The sequence below is a fragment of the Hypanus sabinus genome, chromosome 13 (assembly GCF_030144855.1).
Source record: "Hypanus sabinus isolate sHypSab1 chromosome 13, sHypSab1.hap1, whole genome shotgun sequence".
NCBI classification, from domain to species: Eukaryota; Metazoa; Chordata; class Chondrichthyes; order Myliobatiformes; family Dasyatidae; genus Hypanus; species Hypanus sabinus.
Window position 1 is genome coordinate 46,304,101 of NC_082718.1, and position 21,219 is coordinate 46,325,319.

General features: G+C 41.1%; 1 protein-coding gene across 1 annotated transcript in view; it reads left to right on the plus strand.

Annotated features, from left to right (window-relative positions):
• Positions 1–17,483: 17,483 nt before the first annotated feature.
• LOC132403362 (mucin-2-like) overlaps positions 17,484–21,219 on the plus strand; it is a 109,995-nt gene continuing 106,259 nt past the window's right edge. Inside the window, exon 1 of the mRNA XM_059986782.1 lies at positions 17,484–17,532. Within this exon, the coding sequence (XP_059842765.1) occupies positions 17,484–17,532 (49 nt within the window). The remainder of the gene's footprint in view (positions 17,533–21,219) is intronic.

Genomic DNA, 21,219 nt, shown 5'->3' on the forward strand with positions numbered 1-21,219 from the left:
GTGCCCTTTACCATGGAAAAACGGCTTTTAGCTAACAACGGGGAAACCAACTCCCAACAACTCTTGAAGGATTGACATCATAAAAGGACTGGGCAAGTTTTAACCCATCTTTCTCTAAAACCAAAACGCTTCAGCTTGAATGAACTAACAGTGACTTTTTTATTTCCATTGGACAATACGTTATCCCCTAGACAACGATAGAGCTATTTCTTATTGATTATTATTATACCCGCGCTTTTAGATTTAGTATTGACGATGTATATTATCTGTATGTTTGCATTGATCTTATTTTTGTGTATCTTTATCAATAAATACTGTTAAAAATAGTACCATCAGACTTCAACAGACCTCTCTATCTTTGCTGGTAAGTGACCCAGTTACGGGGTTCGTAACATATGTTTTATCTTGCTTGATCAAGATCACGTGGATCTTGAAATGTGCTTTGTAGTCAGTACCCATACTAATCCCAAAGGCATGAAAGAGCAAGATATATGAGTGACAGTCTGGAAGAAAAAGAAGAGAAGTGCAGAGGAAGGCAGAGTTATATGGAATATGTTAGGAAAGAGTTGTAAAGAAAGAATTACATTTGATTCCTCTTGGGTACATGCTAAAATGTGTAATACAAAATGGACATTTGGAAGATAAAATGGTGTCAGCTTGGAATGTGGTAATGGCCTGTTTTTCCCTTACAGGTGAATGTTCTGTCTCTGTTTTGAATGCACATCGTTAAGATTAGATACTGGTGAAGAACATTCTCCTCCTTTCACACCTGCTGTCTCCACTTCTAAGTTGTGTGTGTCCAGACTCCCGATTAGCACTTATTGTGGGGAGTCCTTGTATCTCAAGGATGATTCATTTCATAGTATCACTCGGTCTAGCGGCTGCTGTTCTGTTGGAATTCCTCTGAATAAACGCTTATTTGTCTCTACATGGGAGCATGTCTTTCTTCCACACCTGGTTCGATCATTCGTCAGTGCATACCATGATAAAAAGGAAAGTGGTGCAACTATTTCCAAGTCAGTCAGAAAAAACTGAAGTGTAAATTAGGGTCAATGATGAAGTCATGTCTCACATAAAAGAAGATTATTGGGCTTGCTAGAGGCTAATCACCTCAGCCCCAAGACTTAATTGCAAGTTCATGACAGCATTACTTTTGGATAAATATTCTCAGCTTCTTCATCAAAAACCTCTGTTCTTTGAGCAATCTGAAGAAGTTATGTCCATTGATGAATGCACAACTACTCAGAATGTGTTGTTGCCCTTTACTTCAAGCAAGAAGACCAAGACAATGTTAAAGCAGAGACTGCTCAATGGGAATTAATATCCACTGTACAAAAATTCAAGACAATGACAATCTTGAACAAGAGAGAGCTGAGCCACTTACTCTTCACATTTTGTGGGATTACCATTGTTGATTCCACCCATTGCCAAAATTGGGTGGACATGGGATGGAAGGTGTTGCATAGGGCAGTACCATACAACAGTTTTTAAGCAGGTTCACTGACACACCATCTACCTGTCCATTCTGCGGCCTGGAGGAGTCAGTGTAGCACATTTATATGGAGTGTGAGCTTGCAGCCCTGTTTGAGTATCTGAAGAGACAGCTGCTCAAGTTCAGGTTGCACTTTAGCCCCACGCTCCTTATATACAGGCACCCAGCAGGGAGGGGATGGGTCGTGAGGCAGATCTACTGGTGGGCTTGCTCCTGGGCCTGGCCAAGATGGCTATTCATGGGTTTAGGTGGTAGAAAGTCAAGGGCTCTGCCAGGGTTGATGGCCTGCCCCTCTTTTGAGGATACATTCGTGCCCGGCTGTCCTTGGAGAGGGAGCATGCCGTCACAATGGGTACAGTGGGAGATTTCCAGGAGCAGTCGACTCCCCAGGCAATTGACTGTTTTAGAGACAATAGTATTTTATTTTAATTTGATTTTATTCACTGTCTTGTAAATACTTCATGTTTATCTTTGTGTATTTGTTGTGTAAATAAACTTTTATAGTTCTGTAAAAAAAAGGACTTTTTTGTGGCCATTGTTGTACTAGCGCAGTGAAATTACTCAGAAGATTGTAATTCTTCAACATTAACCTTATCAGAATTGTCCATACACCTAGGCTTAGAATTCTCCTTTATCATCTCATAGCTCCTCCTCAAAAATGACCACACTGAAACGTCTTTAGAATGAAAATTTCCCTCCAACTTTCTACTACACTGGTAGAGTTTCTTCACTCCTATAAGTTATTCAGCAGTGCTTAAGGGAGAGCTGGTGGAAATAATTCTGGAGGAAGTGGTTAATGTCACAGTCCAAGTTAGGTGAGTTCATTCAATGCTTGGAAAACACTCTTCACACGTCTCATCAGCTTACCTTCCACACCTCCATGCAATACAGTGTTCACCAATTATCAGCCTACCACCCTCCCCTCCGTGCAATACAGTGCTCACCAATTATCAGCCTACCACCCTCCCCTCCGTGCAATATAGTGCTCACCAATTATCAATGACCTCCCCATCTCATGTTAAAAACTGAGAATGGACTTAAGCAAATAAACACAGACCTACTGGGCTGAGAGACCTCTAACAAGATTGCTAATAGTGCTGCTCAGTCACTGCCCACCACTGTGAGCATTAGCGTCATGCATTGCATGAAGTTCAAACACACTTTTTAAATCTTTTTTTTAAAAATCACGATCTCATATGGAACCCCTTGCAACTTCTCATGGAACCCTTGGGTTCCACAGAACCCCAGCTGAGAAACCTTGCTCTAAACATTATAATGCAAGCCTTTCAGTCACATTAACATCCACAAACCTTTCTGTGCACTCTCCACTTGAATGCCATTGATAATAATAATATTGAGAAAAATAGTCTGAATACTCAGTATCAAAACATTTACTGTTCAAAGTTCAACATAAACGTATTATCAAAGTATGTATATGTCAACCTATACTACCTTAAGAATTCATTTTACTGTAGGTATTTACGGTAGAGCAGAGAAATATATTGGAATCAATAAAAAGCTACACACAAATACTGACATTTGTACTGACTAGTGTACAAAAGAAAACAAACTGCAAACAACAAAAAATGTAAGTAATCAAGTAATACTGAGAATATGAACTGTAGAGTCATAGAAAAATACAGCACACAAACAGACCCTTCACCCCATCTGGTCCGTGCTGAATCAGTTAAACTCTCATTGACCTGCACTGGATCATAGCCTTCCACACCCCTACCATCCATGTGCCTATCTTGTCTTCTCTTAAGTGTTGAAATCGAGCTTGCATGCAGCAGTTGCGCTGGCAGCTCTTTCCACATTCTCACATCCCTCTGAGTGAGGGAGTTTCAAAGATTCAAAGTATGTATAAATTGTACAATCCTGACTTGACTGCACACAGGCAGCCAGAAACCTGAAAGAATCCAATTAAGAACAAAATAAAGACCAACACCCAATGCACAGAGAAAGGGAAAAAAACTAATTATGTAAACAATAGAAGCGAGGAACAGCACTCCAAACCAAAATGAGTCCTTAGATCCAAATCCCCGGAGTAGGCCCAAAGCCATGGTCTCAGTTCGTCATATTAGCAGAGCAAAACTCGCAGACATGAAGCACAGCAGCCAGAACAGCCTCACAGCCTCAGTCAAAGAAAGGTTAAAAGGCATTGATCTTATCTGGGAACAAAGTCCTGTTCTCAGTTAAGTTACTTGGTTTTTCGTTGTAGGAGGTGATGGCATTTAAGTCTTGCTGCAGTTGTCAAACATCCTTCTGTGATTCAGATTTGGTCCAGATTTGCAACCAAAGCAGGTGATATGACTCTAGAAGTCATATCTGGACCTGATGTACTTTCCTGGGTTATCAGTCTTGAATGTTACCAATCTCACCCTCAGCAGATTGCAGATCTCTTGATTTACCCAGGGTTTTTAGCTGGAGAGACTCTGAATGATTTTGTGGGGTCACACTCGTCAATGAGTGTCTTTATAAAGTCAATAACAACTGTGGCATATTCACTTAGATCCTCTGATGAGTCGTTGAACATGGTCTAGTCCACAGACTCCAAGCAATCTTATAGCTGCTCTTTTGACTGCCGTGACAACCTCTTTGTTGTCCTTACCTCTGCTGCCTTGCTCTTTAGCTTCTGCCTGTATGCAAGTAGTAGAAGGACAACCGTATGACCAGATTTCATGATGTCTGGTCAAGAGATGGAACAGTAGACATGGCTCCAGAGTCACAGAAATCCGGCACCCTGGAGGTGCACTAGACTTCTAGGCCGCGTCCCGCTTATCAAAAATCGGCCAGTTCTGAGACCCTGAGAGCGGGTCCCATTTCCACGAAGAAACAAAGTCAGTGTGTGACTCCGGGTCAGGGTCTTCAAAAGAACTCTGAAAAAGGAAAAAAAAAGATATTAAAGATAGAAATAGAACTGTTTTCAAAGATGCAAGCAAAGGAGTCATTGTTAGGCGCCATCATCCTCCTAAGCTCCATTAAACTGAAAAAGGAACTTTGAAAATATTTAAACATTATGTATTTACAGGAAGTTTTGTCAGTTCCAAAAATAGTATATTTGGAAAATGAACTTGTTTGTAATGGAACACTCTTAAGTTATTTTGTTCTTCAAAGGTTAAACTGTCACATGTAACCTCTGTAAACATAACAAAAAGATAGCAGAACCCCTGGGGCAATACTCTTTCAGTGTTGTCCAAAACTGACACTTCTGTAGAAGAACAACAATGTATAAGAGGTGCATTGAGAATGTGCAATAAACATTGGCACGAGAAAACAGTCAAGCATGCTGGCTCATGATCACTGTTGAAGAGTTGCGAATGAATATTATCAGCCATTACACTGAGATTCCACAATGAGATAAATGCCTAATCCAAGGTATTTCAATTACTTGGAACAAGGAAAACAGCAGAGTTTTGAAATCTGATCATGATTTCATTGAACACACTTCATCCAGGCAATTTTTCAATCTGTTAAAAAACTCAAGAACTCAAATGCTCTTTTAAGAACATTGACAACTAGCACATCTGTGCTCACAAGCTCCTTAATCTCTGTTCTTTTACCCCTTTTGGAAATGAAAACCCTCTAGTTTTTATTATCTGTTCTCATTCTCTCTACCAAAATGTGATATTTTGCATTTCTTTATATTAAATTTCACCTGCCACCCACAGTAAATGCAGTTTCTCAACATCTCTTTAGACTTCTCATGTTTCACAGAGCTTCCAACTGTGGCATTTGCAGTTTTGGAAATTTTTCTCTTAATGATACATTAATGGCATTAGTATGTCAGGCAAACAAAATGTTATAAAGTTTAGATAATTTCGAAACATACAAGTTTTTTGCATCAATTACAACATATTCTACATTGATGAAGTATTGGGATGAATCTTGCTGCAGCATTTGCTGTGATCATTTATGATTCACCAGCATAAGCAGGTATTTTTGCTAAGGGATATGGCCCATCCCAAATTGCCTTTGAGGTAGAGATGGTAACGTAATTAAATAACACTAATTCCCTTTCATGTGAAACCGAAGTAATGTAGAATTAAATAAGGAGTTATACAATTTTTATCCAGCAGTGATTTAAGAACTTCCTTCATCACCAAACTGGCATAACATGTATTGTGTAAACATAGCTGGCTTTATTCATATTGAATTGAATTGACTTTATTTCTTACATCTTTCACATACATGAGGAAAAAAATCTTTATGTTACATCTCCATCTAAACATGCAATGTGCAATCATTGTAATTTATAATACTTTATAACAAATAGAACATTCCATGTAATATAGAATACACTCAAGTCAGCGTGAGTTCATCAGTCTGATGGCCTGGTGGAAGAAGCTGTCCCGGAGCCTATCGGTCCTGGCTTTTAAGCTGTGCTACCACTTTCCAGATGGTTGTAGCTGGAATAGATTGTGGTTGGAATGACTTGGGTCTCCAATGACCCTACGGGCCCTTTTTACACAAGTCCTTGTAAATGTCCTAAGTCATGGGAAGCCCACAACTACATATGTGCTAGGCTGTCCGCACCACTCTCTGCAGAATCCTGTGATTCAAGAAGGCACAGTCCTCATACCAGCCAGTAATGAAGCCAGTCAGTTGCTCTCATTTGTGCCTTTCCTAGTGTTACAGATCAGACGTTTAGGAGCCAGTTTCAAAAGAAATCTGCCATGCTGTTGAGGTGCATTTGTATCATATATGCAATGCAACTATAGTGCATCCATATTGCACTGTGATTGGTTATTTGGATTTGGATGGAGTCAACCTTCTTGCATGTTGTAAAATTGTAAAATTGCATTCATCCAGGCAAGCGGAAGAAATTCTAGGAAGATTCTGACATATGCCATGTGAATGGTGTTAGGGATAAAATAGTTAAATCATTTGACAGAGTATCCACCCTAGTGAGTTGTCTAGTTTGTGCTGGTTAATTTGAGTCAATGTGAGTCACAGTGTATTAATTGTAATGAGAGAACTATGGATGGTGGTGAACCCAAGTGCCAAGTCAGATTGGTCAAAGATCTGGGGCTAGCAAGTTTGTTGTGTGGTTATGAGTCAATGTGAGGGGTCACAATGTGTTAATTGTAATGAGCTATGGATGATGATGAACCCAAGTACCGAGTCAGATGGTGAAGTTGAATTGATAAAAGAACTGGGCCAAGTGAGTTTGCTGTATGGATATGAGGCTCTGCTTGTCAGTCCTGATCAGTGCTTCCCATCATCCAATATCTCCATTCCTCCAAGGCCCATTTAATTGTGAGTCTCCTCCTCTGTAACAGTACTGTGTAGAGTTAAACTTGCATGAGAAAAAGGCACAAGGGTCCTCATTGGGACAGGATGGCCCTGGTGCCCACGTCAGATATGTCCACCTCTACTACAAAAGGTCTAAAAGGGTTTGGATAGCAGAGAATGTGAGTGGTAGTGAAATGTCTCTGGAGCTTCACAAAAGTATGGTCTTTGGCAGCAAAACAGGTTAAACATGAGTTAAGTGAAAAGAGCAGCAATTTGGCTGAAGTTCCTGATGAAAGGGTGGTGGAAGTTGGAGAAGACCAAGAAGCACTGTAGTTGTTTGAGGAAGTGCAGTTGGGACTATTCAATGACTGCGCACACTTTCTTTGGTTCCATTGATATGCCTTGGGATGAAAGGTCGCAACCCTGGATGGAAATTGTTAAGTATTGAAATGGTATTTTTTTTTTATTGCATTTTCAAGGAGATGCTGACAAACTAACTGCATGTGACACATGTGGTCTTGTGTCCTTGGAGAAGAGAAGGATGTCATTAAGGTAGGTGAACATATATAATATCTGTGAAGCATTTCTCAGAGGATCTCATTACTAAAGGCTTCAGAAATGGCTTGACTGTTGGAAAATCCAAAAGGCATCAATATGTCTTCATAGTGGCCAATTGGTGTAATAAATGCTGCCATCCACTCACCCCCCCCCCCCCCCCCCCGGTGAACACAGATCAGGTTGTTTGCACTCCGTTGATCCAGCTGGGTGGAGATTTGGGCCCAGTGGAGTGTTTCCAATACTCCTGGGCCCTGTTGGAGTTCTCCACGGATTTATGCAGTGAAGTTGACTGTGGTCCGGCTGGAGGGTCCCCAACTTATCAGTGAACCAGGTGAGAAGGCAAAGTGAAGGTTGTGAATGGAGTATCAGGGCTAACCTAGAGATGGGAGCTGTGTTAGATGAGGAATTGGATAGACATGGTGCTCTCTAATTTGTATGTGTGTAGGCTACATGTGTGGTCTGATCATCTCACACTCCGAGGAACATCTTTTAATGACCATGATGCAGAAGGGGTGAGGGATAAGCTAGGTAGGGAGTCCAAGCTGCACAGACAGGGTCTGAGCTTGAAAGTTGCCTGCTGTAGCAGAATCCACCAGAGATTTTTGAGTGCATAGTGGGGTATAGAGCAGGAGCAGGACAAAGAGAGTGAGGTGAGTTATGGTAAAGGAACAAGAGGCTGGGGAGTTTACCAGATAGAAAGCCCCTTTTCTCTCCCAGTTGGTGTAATTTCTTGGATGCATTGGGCACCTGACATGTGGGTGATTTGCTGCTCTGCAGTAAGAGCTCAAGTCATTTTTCCACTGACTCTCACACACTTGTGGGGGAGGGGTGGAGGGGGTTAAGGAAGCTCTCCCTAACTGCATGGGTTCAGGAGGTTTTGGTGGTGACAAACTTGCAGCCTGAAATGATCTGGAAATGAAATGGGGGCTCTACATGATGATTGTTGGGTCATTCCAGAAGATGCTTCCCAATATAGATGGTCAAAATGATGAGGCTTTTGAAGTCGATGGGCATCTCCAGGGTGGACAGCTCGGAATTCAAGTGCTTCGAGAAGCCATGATGGAAATGGGCCGGTGCTACTATTACATTACAGCTGCACTCCGCCATGAGAGTCCTGAATACCACAGTGAAATCAAGTACAAAATGTGAGCCTTGAAACAGGCCAAATATCCATTCACTGCCTTCCTTACACTTCCCAGATGGTTGAAAACCCACCGTATCTCACCTGTGAATTCCTCATATTTATTGCAAATGGTGGTTTTATTGTCCCAGTTGTCAGTGACCCAAATCAAAGTTCATCTAGTCAAGACAGAGATGACAAAGGCAATCTTGGCTTGATCTATACAATACAGAAATGGCTGTAGCTCAGAATATGGAACAGGAAGTTGTGGCATCGGGTTGGAGTTCTCAGGTGTTGACATGCTCATCGTTATGCTGTGATGCCAAGGGCATGGAATCCTGATGGGCTGATTTAAGCGGATCTACTGAAATATGTTCAGGTTTATCCCTCCTATCTATGATAAAAGGCTTTTTTCCCCGTTCTAATATGTGGAACAGGCCATCATATGGGGGCCTAAGGGGATATCTGTGTGCATCATGGTGGACAAAAACAAACAAGGCGGAATGTACATCAACAGGAACCCAGGAGTGCTTGCTGTATGCCATGATGGGAGGTAGGAATAGCTGAAAAGAAATTGAATTTACTGAGGAGGGTGTGTTATGAATGTACCACAGCAATGAGGGGCAGAAGGGTGCGGGGTAGCCCCCTCCTTTGTGAGAATCACAAGATCACTATTGAGTCCATTCAGGAGACCCAGGAAATGGGAGAGAGAGATGCGCCGAATACATCGTTCCACCGCGATGCAAAATAATGCGACATTGACCATTGTCTCCTGGAGACCACGTTTGTGGATTGGGGACTACACTACATGCAAGCCCTCGGGCAAAGTGGGCTATTTGAGAGAGAGATTGCATCATCCCAACCTGATTGACACCTGCGACCCCGTGAGGAAGTATAAGAGAGGGTCTGGGGGGAACACCCCCTTCAGACGCACCAGAAGAAACGTTAACAATCCCGTAGTAGCGGGAAGCCATTTGAAGGAAGCCACGTGCGTTGGATTCCGTGGCTGGAATCGGTGACTGGAACCACGGAAACCAGCGTTTAGCTAACAACGGGGAAGCCCGTTCCCCTGATTCAACGGATTCGCTTCATAAAAGACCCGGGCAAGTTTCTTTTCTCACCAATCTCTCTCTCTCTCTCCAACAAGTGAAAACCCAGCGGCCCCCCCCAAAAGGCTGAGGCCTGCAGGAACTGAGTGACTTTTATATTTCCATCGGACCATATATTATCCCCTAGACAAACGATCGAACTGTTTCTTATTGATGGTTATTATTAGACCCGCACTTTTAGATTGAGTAGTGACGACGTATATTATCTGAACGTTTGTATTAATCTTATTTTTGTGCCCCTTCATAAATAAAGACTTTTAAAAATAGTACCATCAGACTTCAACGGACCTCTCTATCTTTGCTGGTAAGTGATCCAGTTACGGGATTTCGTAACAGGTGGAACACTGGTGAGAGGCTGACCAGGCAGGAATGAAATCACCTAGCACTTGTAATGGATGCCTGTATACCAACTGTGCCACGGATGATTGCAGGTCCTCTTTTGAAGCAGTTCTGAGCTATATCAGGACCAACGGGAGACAATCATGCCAACACTCATCTGTCAGGGAAGCCCTCAGAGCAGCATTTAAAGACTGATAAAACTGCTTGCACAGGCCATTGGACTGTGGGTGATACACTGTAGCCTAAGGCTGAGGTTCCAGCCCATTGCAGTCCAAAGGTCTGAAATGAAATGGGGACCGCAGTCAGAGAGAATAACAGATGGGGTGACAAAATGAGCAACTCCAGTGCTGCTGAATGCCCAAGACATGTCTGTGGCTGTCGTCGATGCTAGAGGGACGACCTCTGGCCACCTGGTGGTACGGTCCACCATGCTAAGAAGATGCGTGAAACTGCGAATAGGTGTTTAACCACTCAACATCACTTACCTCATCACATGTTCTCGATATTTATTGCTTATTTATTAATTATTCAAAGTCTTTTTTTCTTTTGTGTTTGCATACTGTGTTGTCTTTTGCACATTGTTTTTGCTTGAATGGTTGGGCACAGTCTTTCAATGATTCTGTTGTGTTTCTTGGATTTTCTGTTTATGCCTGCAAGTAAACAAATCTCAGGTTTGTAGATGGTGACATATATGACTTAGATAATAAATTGTATAAGAAATTGAAAATTCAAAGGTCAGGTTCCCACTTTTTTCTAATTTTCTGATCTGAATCAGGTGTTGGGAAAATCTGGTACAACTGGAGCACATGAAGAGAGGGAAAACCTTAGCAGAATTCCTCACACTATAGTATGATGCAGCTGGTTTGGAAAAGCATATTTGTACACTAATTGGATTTGGCTGTCAAAACCCAAAATGATACATTGACATTCCATTATTATAGCTCCATTATTATTGTGGATCCAAATTACACTAAAAGTCAAAACTAGATTATTTATGTGTGATTAATCTGGCAGAATTTCTCACAATATGCTATTGCTGTTTATTGGTGACATAAACAAAATGCTGAAAAATATCATCAGAGGGTCATGCAAATATTCCAAATAATATTTAGGAAACACCTTACGGTTGGTGAAAAAATCAGATTTTGGGTTCTGCAATATAGAGTTTCAACAGTTCAAGGTTCAAAATTGTTTAATTTCCAGTACACAAGTGTAAAGGAGAACAAAATTACTGTTACTCCAGATCTGATGCAGCACAATAAAGTACAATAATATAAAGTTGTAGCGGTGTGCTACATGCAGCGCTGCAATAACGACACAGAGTCGGTGAACTGCAGTTACAAAAAGATTTTATTCGAACTTTGCGGCCTCGCTTTAAAGCCTTCCTGATCCTGCTCTACCCGGGCGCGGATGCTGTAGGGGGCACGTATTCACAGTCCTGTCCCGTGCATGGATGCTATAGGGGGCACGTATTCACAGTCCTGTCCCGTGCATGGATGCTATAGGGGGCACGTATTCACAGTCCTGTCCCGCGCGCGGATGCTGTAGGGGGCACGTATTCACAGTCCCGCGCGCGGATGCCGTAGGGGGCACGTATTCACAGTCCCACGCGGGCTTCTCCCTTTGCTGGTGAAGCAGATTTGGCGCCCTTTTGGGACTGGCCTTTATGCCGGCGTGCTGGCTATTTGTGAGCCAGTTTGGGTGCGCTAGGAAGTGGGTCACCACATAACCCCCCCCCCCCCATAACTGGCGATACACCCCCCAATGTCGACAGTCTGGGCCGGACCCTGTTTGGGCGCCGCAGTGCCGGAAACTCGACCGGTTGCGCCATGTCCACATGGGCTGGTTTGAGTCGGTCCACCGTGAAAACCTTCTCTCTCCCCCCAACGTCCAGCACAAACGTGGACACATTGTTCCTGATCACTGTAAACGGCCCCTCGTAGGGCCGCTGTAGCAGTGGCCAATGCCCGCCCCTTCATACAAACACAAACTTACAGTTCTGCAGGTCTTTGGGTACACAGGTCGGGTTCTGCCCATGCTGAAAAGTGGGTATGGGGGCCAGGTTGCCGAGCCTCTCGCATAGTCTGCCCAGGACTGCTGCGGGTTCTTCGTCATGCCCCCTTGGGACTGGTATGAACTCCCCGGGGACGACCAGTGGTGCGCTGTACACCAACTCAGCCGACGAGGTGTGCAGATCATCTTTGGGCGCCGTGCGGATGCCGAGCAGGACCCAGGGAAGCTCGTCCACCCAGTTAGCTCCTCTCAGGCGGGCCATGAGAGCCGACTTTAGGTGACGGTGGAAACGCTCCACCAGGCCGTTCAACTGTGGGTGGTAGGCAGATGTGTGGTGCGGACCATCAATAACTCACTCTGAGACGTAAGGCGAGATATCGGCTTTTATTGACTGGAAGAAGGAACCAGGAGTGAGTGACCATCATACTACGTCCTGGAGACTGAGAGAGAGCATAGGCCTCAGATCGCCTTTATACAGGGGTCTGTGGGAGGAGCCACAGGAGCAGTCAGCAGGGGCGTGTCCAGACAGGCACACGTAGTTCACCACATTCACCCCCCCCCCCTTTGTTTAAAAGAGTCCCCATGTGGCGAAGATTCTTACAAGTCAAGTCTATCAGGTGGTCGAATCTGTCGCTGCGATCTACGTAGCACCGGCTGTGATCGCACGGATGCCGGCGACATTGGTGATTGCACAGGGGACGGAGGTTGTGCTTGTTCCAGCCCACTAGGCGCCGGTGCCTTGCTTTTGATGGGAGTTACCTTAAGTGGAGATTGAGAGTTGTAGCTTCCAAGTTGAGAGCTAAGTTGTTGGAGGAGCTACATGCAGGTCATCAGGGCATGGTTAAAATGAAAGCATCCACTCAAAGCTTTATCTGGTGACCTGGGATAGATCAGCAGATCAAGCAGCTTGCCATGCATTGTTCAGGATGTCAACACGTCCAGAAAATGCCAAGAGCAGCGCTTCTCCATTCCTGGTGATGGCCTGCATTTCCCTGGGAATGGCCTGTATTTCCCTGGAAATGTCTTGCATTGCCAGTGTCATTTCATCAGTAAACATGACAGAGTGATTACTCAGGTGTTTGGCCATGCAATCATGCATGAGCAGAGTGTACAGCAGTGAGCTCAGCACACAACCCTAGGGTGAGGGGCACTTGTATTGAGCATGAAGGGGAGGAAGGAGAGGTCTATATTTTAGGAACACCCAATAGTATATTTAGAGCTCGGAGTAGGAGTTTGTTCACCAAGGTTTATTAGACAGTAGTGTTGAATGCTGAAATGAAATCCAGAAACAGTATTCTGACATAAGTGTCCTTGTCTTCTTGGTGTATCATGGCCAGATGCATGTTATGGCATCTACCTTAGAGAGGTTCTGTTGTTAAGCATATTGTTGAGTGCTGACTGTGGCAGAAATGGAGTTTTTGCTAATTGGAATTAAAAGTTATTCTTACCATTTCATAATGATTGGTATCGATGCCACTGTGCAGTAAAAATTTAGCTTTGATAATCAATGACAACATTTTTGCAACGATGTGTATCGTTTAATTCACCACATCCCAGTGATTCATTTGCCAATAATTTCCATTATTCAGCACAAAATTAATTTGGTGTATATAATATCTTTGACAATAGTGTTTGAAGAAGAATGGTGTATGACAACCACACCCTTCCTCTATACATGCTGCCAACTACTTAACCAGTCAGTATGGAACAATTCATGCCTGAGGTGTCCTCTATTTTGTATAACAAACGGAAGCTTCCCAACACCTGAGCACATAAAATCAAAGCTCAGCTGATCTTAACACAGATTTACTTCACTGACATGAAAGTTTAGATAACTGAAAATGGAGTTTTACTCAGATAAGTGTGAGGGATGCATTTTGGGAAAACAAATTGGGGTAGCGATTTACAATAAGTGGAAAGATACAAAGGGATGAATGGAGAGACCTAGGGATGGAAATTCATTGTTCCCTGAAAGTAGCAACAAAGGTAGATGGGGTGGTGAAGCAGACAGGTGGCATGCTTGCCTTGAGAGATTGGACCATAGACCAGCCATGGGCAAACTACAGCCCGCGGGCCATATGCGGCCCGTTAAGCTTTTTAATCCGGCCTGCAGAACTTGATGAAATTATATTAATAAACCTTGTTAACGTTTTCTCCCCGCAATTCTGGCATTTTCCCAATAGATGACGCACTCTATATACATTGACCTTTGTTGAGGTGCAGCGTATTACTCCACATTTGCACTTTACTCTTTGTTCGGCTCAACCTATTTGTGTGAACAGGCGTTCAGCGTCATGAACATCAACAAAGCCAGCCACAGATCCAAGTTAACTGACCAACACCTCAGATCCATCCTGAGAATCGCCACAACAAAACTAAATCCAGACTTTGATGCGCTGGCTAAAAAGGGAGACCAACAACACTGTTACCACTGAAATTAAAAATAAGTTTCTTCGTTGTGTTATGTAAAAAATGCATTTGAAAATATTTTTTTCAATAAGCCTTACATGTTACATGTCATTTCTGTTAAGTGATGGACATGAGTAGTGCGCAGGTGCACGTATGTTCTCAAAATAAAAAATGCGCTCCAGATCAAATAACGCGCTCCGCATACTGGCGCGCTGTTATTGTTCTGTCATTGTGCTGGTCGTTATTGAGTTTTGGCACAGGGGACAATTGAATAAGAAGGAGCAGGACAAGTAGACCTGCATCTCCTACCGTTTTTGAAATAAAGACAGTCAGGAGGAGAGTGATGATGTTAATATCTTGAAGGATAACAGAATTTTCAGTGCTTTAAAATAATAACTGTTACTATTAAAAAAGCTGTATTTTATTCATTTAATTTTCAGTGTTTTAAAAGATTTCAATAAATAGCTAAATACCATGGGACTTCAAAGACAGATATTTTGTTGTAATGCATTTGTTCATTTTCAATTGAAATTAAAGCACATGTTTTCTACATACCCCATGATATTTTATTTTCTCTTATGAGGTGTGTTACCAAAACACTCCGTCCATCTGCTCCTGGTCCGGCCCCCCTGTCAAATTTTAGAACCCTTTGTGGCCCACAAGTCAAAAAGTTTGCCCACCGCTGCCATAGAGCATTGAACTCTATGAGTAAGAATTGGGAACTTACTTTACAACTTTACAAAATTCTGGTTTGCCACAGTTAGAGTCTTGTGTGCATTATGTTTACAGAGTCATGAATTTATACAGCATGAAAACAGGCCTTCCTATCCAAATGGACTATGCTGGCCAGGGTGCCTACTTAAGATAGTCCGTTTTGCCTGCATTTGGCCTTATCTAAATGTTAATATTTTTTTAAATGGTTGCGCTGCTATAAGAAGGATTAACTTGAGTGGTGGAATAAGTTCCAGAAATAACAGAGGATGGACTAAAGAGAGTCAATATGGATTTGTGAAAGGCAAATTGCGTCTACAAGTGACCGTTTTTTGATTAAATAACAAAGGGTTGTTGAGGGAAATAGAAGTCTTGACATAATACTTCCAAAAGGCATTTGCTAATGTCCCAAATAATAAGAATGTCATCAAGAGTGAAAGTCATGGAGTGAAAGGGTCTGCAGCAGTACAGACAGAAATAGGCTAAGTAACAGGAAATAGAGACCAGCAGGTGCAATTTATTTTTCAACAAAGGAATAGTCCGTAAAATAGTTAATAATTTGAACTTAAGTGTACAGAAAACAATTTCCAACTCTGGGAATGGTTACAAAACGTAGAAGCCTATTGAAATGTGAGAAAACAGCTAGATTGGCAGAATGGGCAGTTAGATGGTGGATGAGATTTAATACTGAGAAACGTGGTGTTCCAATTGGTGGGAAGAATCAGAGGAGGCAAAATAAACAAAAGGGCACAGTTCTACAGGTGGTAAGAGAGGCTCTCCATTGGTCAGGGTCTACCGTGGATGTTGCTGTCTACCTGATATGCAAACAAGTACACTAGACAGAACAGTATGATTTGGAAAGCAAGCTGTGGCCCATGTAGCAGGCTTCCCCTCTCCTTGCAGCTAATGAGTCCAAAGAAAAAGCAGAGACTGATACATTTTGGCACCAGTTGTGCTGCTAGTTACCACTGAACTCAACATAGAACTGCCCTAGGGACTTCAGCTCTGGATTTTTCCTCAGGGTTACTCCTGAAGCCTTCCTCATGAGTGGCTTGAGCCACAAGGCAGCGGAGGTTTGAGATCAGTGTTTTCCTTCTCTTAACTGAGCTGCCAAACATGGCTGTTTGAGCCCCATCTGCCTGAAGTGACAAGTTTTAAAGTACTATTAAAATGCCTTTGCATCTTCTTGTGTCAGTAGAAACTGTTCTGGGTTTAGTAGCTAAGCTGCATGTGAAGGCCAGGGGTTGGACTTGGTTGTCAGAGACTATGTGAGACTATATGCCATTGGGTGCATTGACGAGGCAGTGGGCGCTTATCCCCACAGCCACTTCCAGCTATAACAACCTTAGGAACCACGGGAGCACACAATTGAGAAGTCAAGGGAGGGATTGGTATATGTGTATAATTTGTTGAGGAAGAAAGGATGAAATAAGAAAGTGGTTTAAAAATATTCACAATATTGGAATTTAATCATATTACAAAAGCAATCCATGATAATCCTTTATAAAACACTGTTTCCATCATAGCTTTTATTTTAAGTCATTCTCAGGATCCAAGGTAGCTGACTAAACCAACATTTACTTCCCATCCCCAATGCCCTGTAAAAAGTAATGGTCAACCACCTTGTTGAATTGTTGCAGTCTTTCTCATGAAGATAGTCCTAAACTGTTATTGGACTGGGAATTCTAGGGTTTAGACCACCAAAATTAAGGACCAACGATCAATTTCCAAGTCAGAACGGAGATAAAATTGCATATAGCTATGATTCCTTTCACAGGCTACAACCATTTTTCTTGTTGGTAAAGGTTGCAAATTTGAGATGCGCTATAGGCAAATAAATACAGTACATTTGTAAGAGTACACACCACAGCCACTGATGGAATATTCAGAGTACAAAATAAATTGCTGGAAGGATTATTTGGCTTCGATATCTGTAGAAGAAACGGGATGGTCAACATTTCAGGATGAGACCTTGCATTAGAACTGTGTATGGGCGCCAATCAAATTTTTATTTCAAAGGAATTTTTTTCTCACTTTTCTTTGCTTTAGTAGGGTTTCTTTTTTCTTTTCCTTTTTTTTGTGTCACCATATTTTTCAATCTTTAAAACATTGTTTTTTTCCCCTTTGAGACATTGTGTTACCTACTTCGATGGGCTCTTTGTATTTTGGATAATAATAATAAAGATTTGAAAAGAAAGGGAATTTATAAGTGTGATTGTCAAGAGAGAAGTTGTAAGTTTGTTTAATAATTTCTTATGTTCTATAATTGCGAAACCGCACAATTTGCCATTTGCCTTAAGGGAAGTACTTGTCAGTTTGGTGTCACTGAAATCATTACTTGTTTCAAAAAATTTACCATCAAGCAACAATTTCCTCATTCTTTTATCACAGGACTAGTTAAAGCTTAGGTATAAAGTGCGTCAGAAACAGTACACCTAACAAACAGCAGAATTTACCTCTGCCAGATTGTTATCTAATTGATCTGCAGACTAATGCCATGAGGTATTACATATATATAATTACCTTTGTTCTGTTCCTTTTGAAAGGTAAGATTTTTACTGTGAATTATTTTTGTTATTGAATTAATGCAGCATGTAGGCATTGTTATATTGATAAGTAAAATCATACGGTGATATATGTATTGGGTAAACAACTTTAAATAATTTTAGAATAGATAGCACTCTGCAATAACTAATGTGATTTTGACTGGATATTTGTACAATTTACTACTGCAGAAAAATTACCATTAAAAGTTTTACAAACTGATACCCTATTATTGGAAATTTTGTCTCAATTTTTGAGTGTGATAGCTGAAATCATACTATTGCCACAGAGAGTGGAATAGAATGTGTGCTAATAGTATCCTTTGCTAAAGCTATGCTGTATTTTGTCTCACATTGTAAAGAGATGTTGACTGTTTAACTTCAAATGTTAACCTACGTAAACAAATCTGCAGACAAACTAAAGTTTGAGAGGAATCATTTCTCACGCTCAATATAAAACTGCATAATGGGGTGGGAATGTGAATTATTGATCTGTTTCAATAATCCAGTTTAGAGTTTCTCATCTTTTATGGCCACTATTGTAGGTTCTTTCAAATTTATTATTTTCTATACTGTAAACTTATTTTAAAATAGATAGAATTCATGAGAGGTTCTCACAGTTTCCAACTGAAAGTACCAGAAAATGTCAGGAAAGCCCTTAAAAAAAATAAAAATAGCACTGAGTTTTTTTTAAACTGGAGTTTCAACTCACTGAGTTTCCTGAATTGAGGACAAGCTCTGATATCCTTTTGAGTACAGTTATTGGATGGCTGAGCTTGCAAGAAACCAACAATATGAATTAATGCTGTTACGTACCCCGTAACTGGGTGTCTGACCAGCAGAGAAAGAAGAATCTGTTGGAGTCTGGTGGTACCAAACTAAAGGTGTTTATTAATAAAAATAAGCAAAACCATATCAATAATGCAAATATACATATAAAACAAGTTAGCAGTAATAAACCTATAAGTGTAGGAATAATAATCAATAATAAACAAGCTCTATTGATATCTAGGGATAAATAAATTGTCATAGAAAATTATAAAGTTCAGTTCAGTTCCTAAGTGCTGATGTAGTTATGGTTGTTGTATTGTAATCGTTGGAGAGAGAGAGCGGGAGCGAGAAAGAGAGAGCGAGCGAGATGTAACAGCTACAGTCAGTTAAAACTTCCTTTGCTTTCTTAATCCGTCGTATCGGTGTGGTCATTCAGTTATGACCTCTCCATCCTTCTGCTAGACCATTCTTCTGTGGTGGACTCGTCACTCTAGCATGAGTGGACACACACACAAGTCCCCACCGGCCCTGATTTTACACTGATAGCCTTAATGACCGACCTCCTGGTTTGGTCTTCGAAGCCCCCACCTTTCTTGTGGGTTCCAACACTCAATCAGTGTCCACTGGCATGTCTGGAGGGTGTCTCTCCAGACCTATCTTTTATCCCTACTCACGGGGACTCAGTTATCCATCACTCCTGAATAACCGTGTCCATCAAATAAGGCCACTCCTTCAGTCCACTGAGGAATGTCTATGAGCAAACTATTGTCCTTGCAACGAAACAGTAAATAATTCACAAAAGGAATCACAATACGGTTAATCAGCAATTTCCCCGTCTCTCTTATCTGTCGCCAATGTTCTTGCCTGTTTTTTGTCTCTCTCTCATGGTCAGCATAACAACAGTAATAGTTTGTGGTTTCTCGGGGGGGTGGGGAGGATGGTTAACTCTTTACCCCATTGTCCATCAGGTCTGTTCATCACTCATAACAATGCAACACACAAAAAATGATGGAGGAACTCAGCAGATCAGGTTGAGTTAATGAGTTAACACCCGGGCGCTGAGTTAATCTTAGTACCAGAGGTATCAGCTATCACTCACTGAAATTGAAATAGAACACCATTTGAACTCAGTGTCTAGTCACACTCTTTGGTGCAGCAGTGAGTAACAAATTGGTAGACATGACACTATCCCACCCTTGTATTGAGTGTCTGAGCAGCTAAGTGGTGGAAAAATCCATACAGTAACTAACCTGGAAAGTACTAGAGCAGCCTACAGTCAGTTCAGAATCAACCCTAGTCAAGTCCCCCAATGTCAGCAGGTTTTTGAATTTAAAATTGTTTATAACTGCACAGAAGTGCTGGAATTTGCATTAAAAATTATTTGTACATTTATGAATCATGCACAGGCATACTAGGTCAGTTTCTTAATGGACACTAAGTCAGACGGTAGTGATAAAAGGAGGCAGGCACTATTCAGCTCAACTTATGGGCTTCACTCTGTATATCCTCTATCCCAGCTCAAACATGTTAAAAAACACCTTCAAAAACATATTTAACGAAGTAGATAAGGGAGCACCATTGGAAGGCAAAACAGCCTTGCAGAAAATTCTGGGAGATTACTGCTAGAGGAGATATATTAGCACACAGCAAAAACACTTAGTGATGTTAGATTCAGCATTGTGATTCACCTCTGCTATTTGGACAACTTAATATCACATGAATTCTCATGTTCAAGAACTTTGTGCGCCAGTTTAATCTAAACGTGATTGGTATTTATTGAAAAGATAGCATAGTATGGAAATATTTTTGTGGGTGAATGCATTTAGGAGGGTCATCTGGGCACATGCAGAAGTGTCAAACAGCATGTAAAGCAAATTTTGATAAAACTTGTGCAAAATTAATTGCCATCAACTTCTCAGATAAATCAGGTCTTAGTAGAATAAGTGAACAAATAAAATGGGAACAGCCTGTATTGGTCCATACTCAATGTGTTAATTATCCTTTTGTGGAGCATCTGCAACTTGTCACATATAAGCCCTTCTCCAGAATGTTATCTAGATCTTACTGCATGCAAGAATGAGTTATTTCAATTGCTGAAGGCTTGCAAATGGATTTGAACATTCAACAACATCCCCACTACTGACTTCTCTTTTTCTTTTTCAATCTTTTTATTGAATTTCATATATAAAAAACATATCATAATATTGAATAGGTTATAAGTTCACTAGACTTGAAGTTGAATTAGTAATAAGATAACAATATCTTATTAAAATATCAGCAAAAAAGTAGTACATTAATCAATCAAACCTATATTAATTATACATGAATAAGAGTAAGAATAATCATCAAAAGAAAAAAAAATTAAAAATACAAGAAAAAAAATATATATTGAAAAAAAATTAAACCTAAACTAAACTAACATGGGCAGTAATAACAGTTTATATGTATATGATAGCATCAAAAACTCTGGAACTCCATACCAGAACAAGAATAAAAAGAGAAAAGGTCTGGAAGAGGCCAAATTAATTCATATGAAAGTGTCGAATGAACGGTCCCCAAGTTTCTTCAAATTTAATTGATGAGTCAAAAATAGTGCTTCTAATTTTTTCTACGCTCAAATAAGAAATAGTTTGAGAGAGCCACTGAAATGTGGTAGGAGGATTTACTTCTTTCCAATTTTGTAATATAGACCTTCTGGCCATTAATGTTACAAAGGTGATCATTCGTCTAATTGAAGGGGAAAACCGATTACCATCCTCATTTGGTATACCAAAAATTGCAGTAATAAAATGAGGTTGTAAATCAATATTCCAAATTGAGGAAATGGTAGCAAATATGTCCTTCCAATAGTTATGTAAAGTGGGACATGACCAAAACATGTGGGTCAATGAGGCCACATCTAAATGACATCTGTCACAT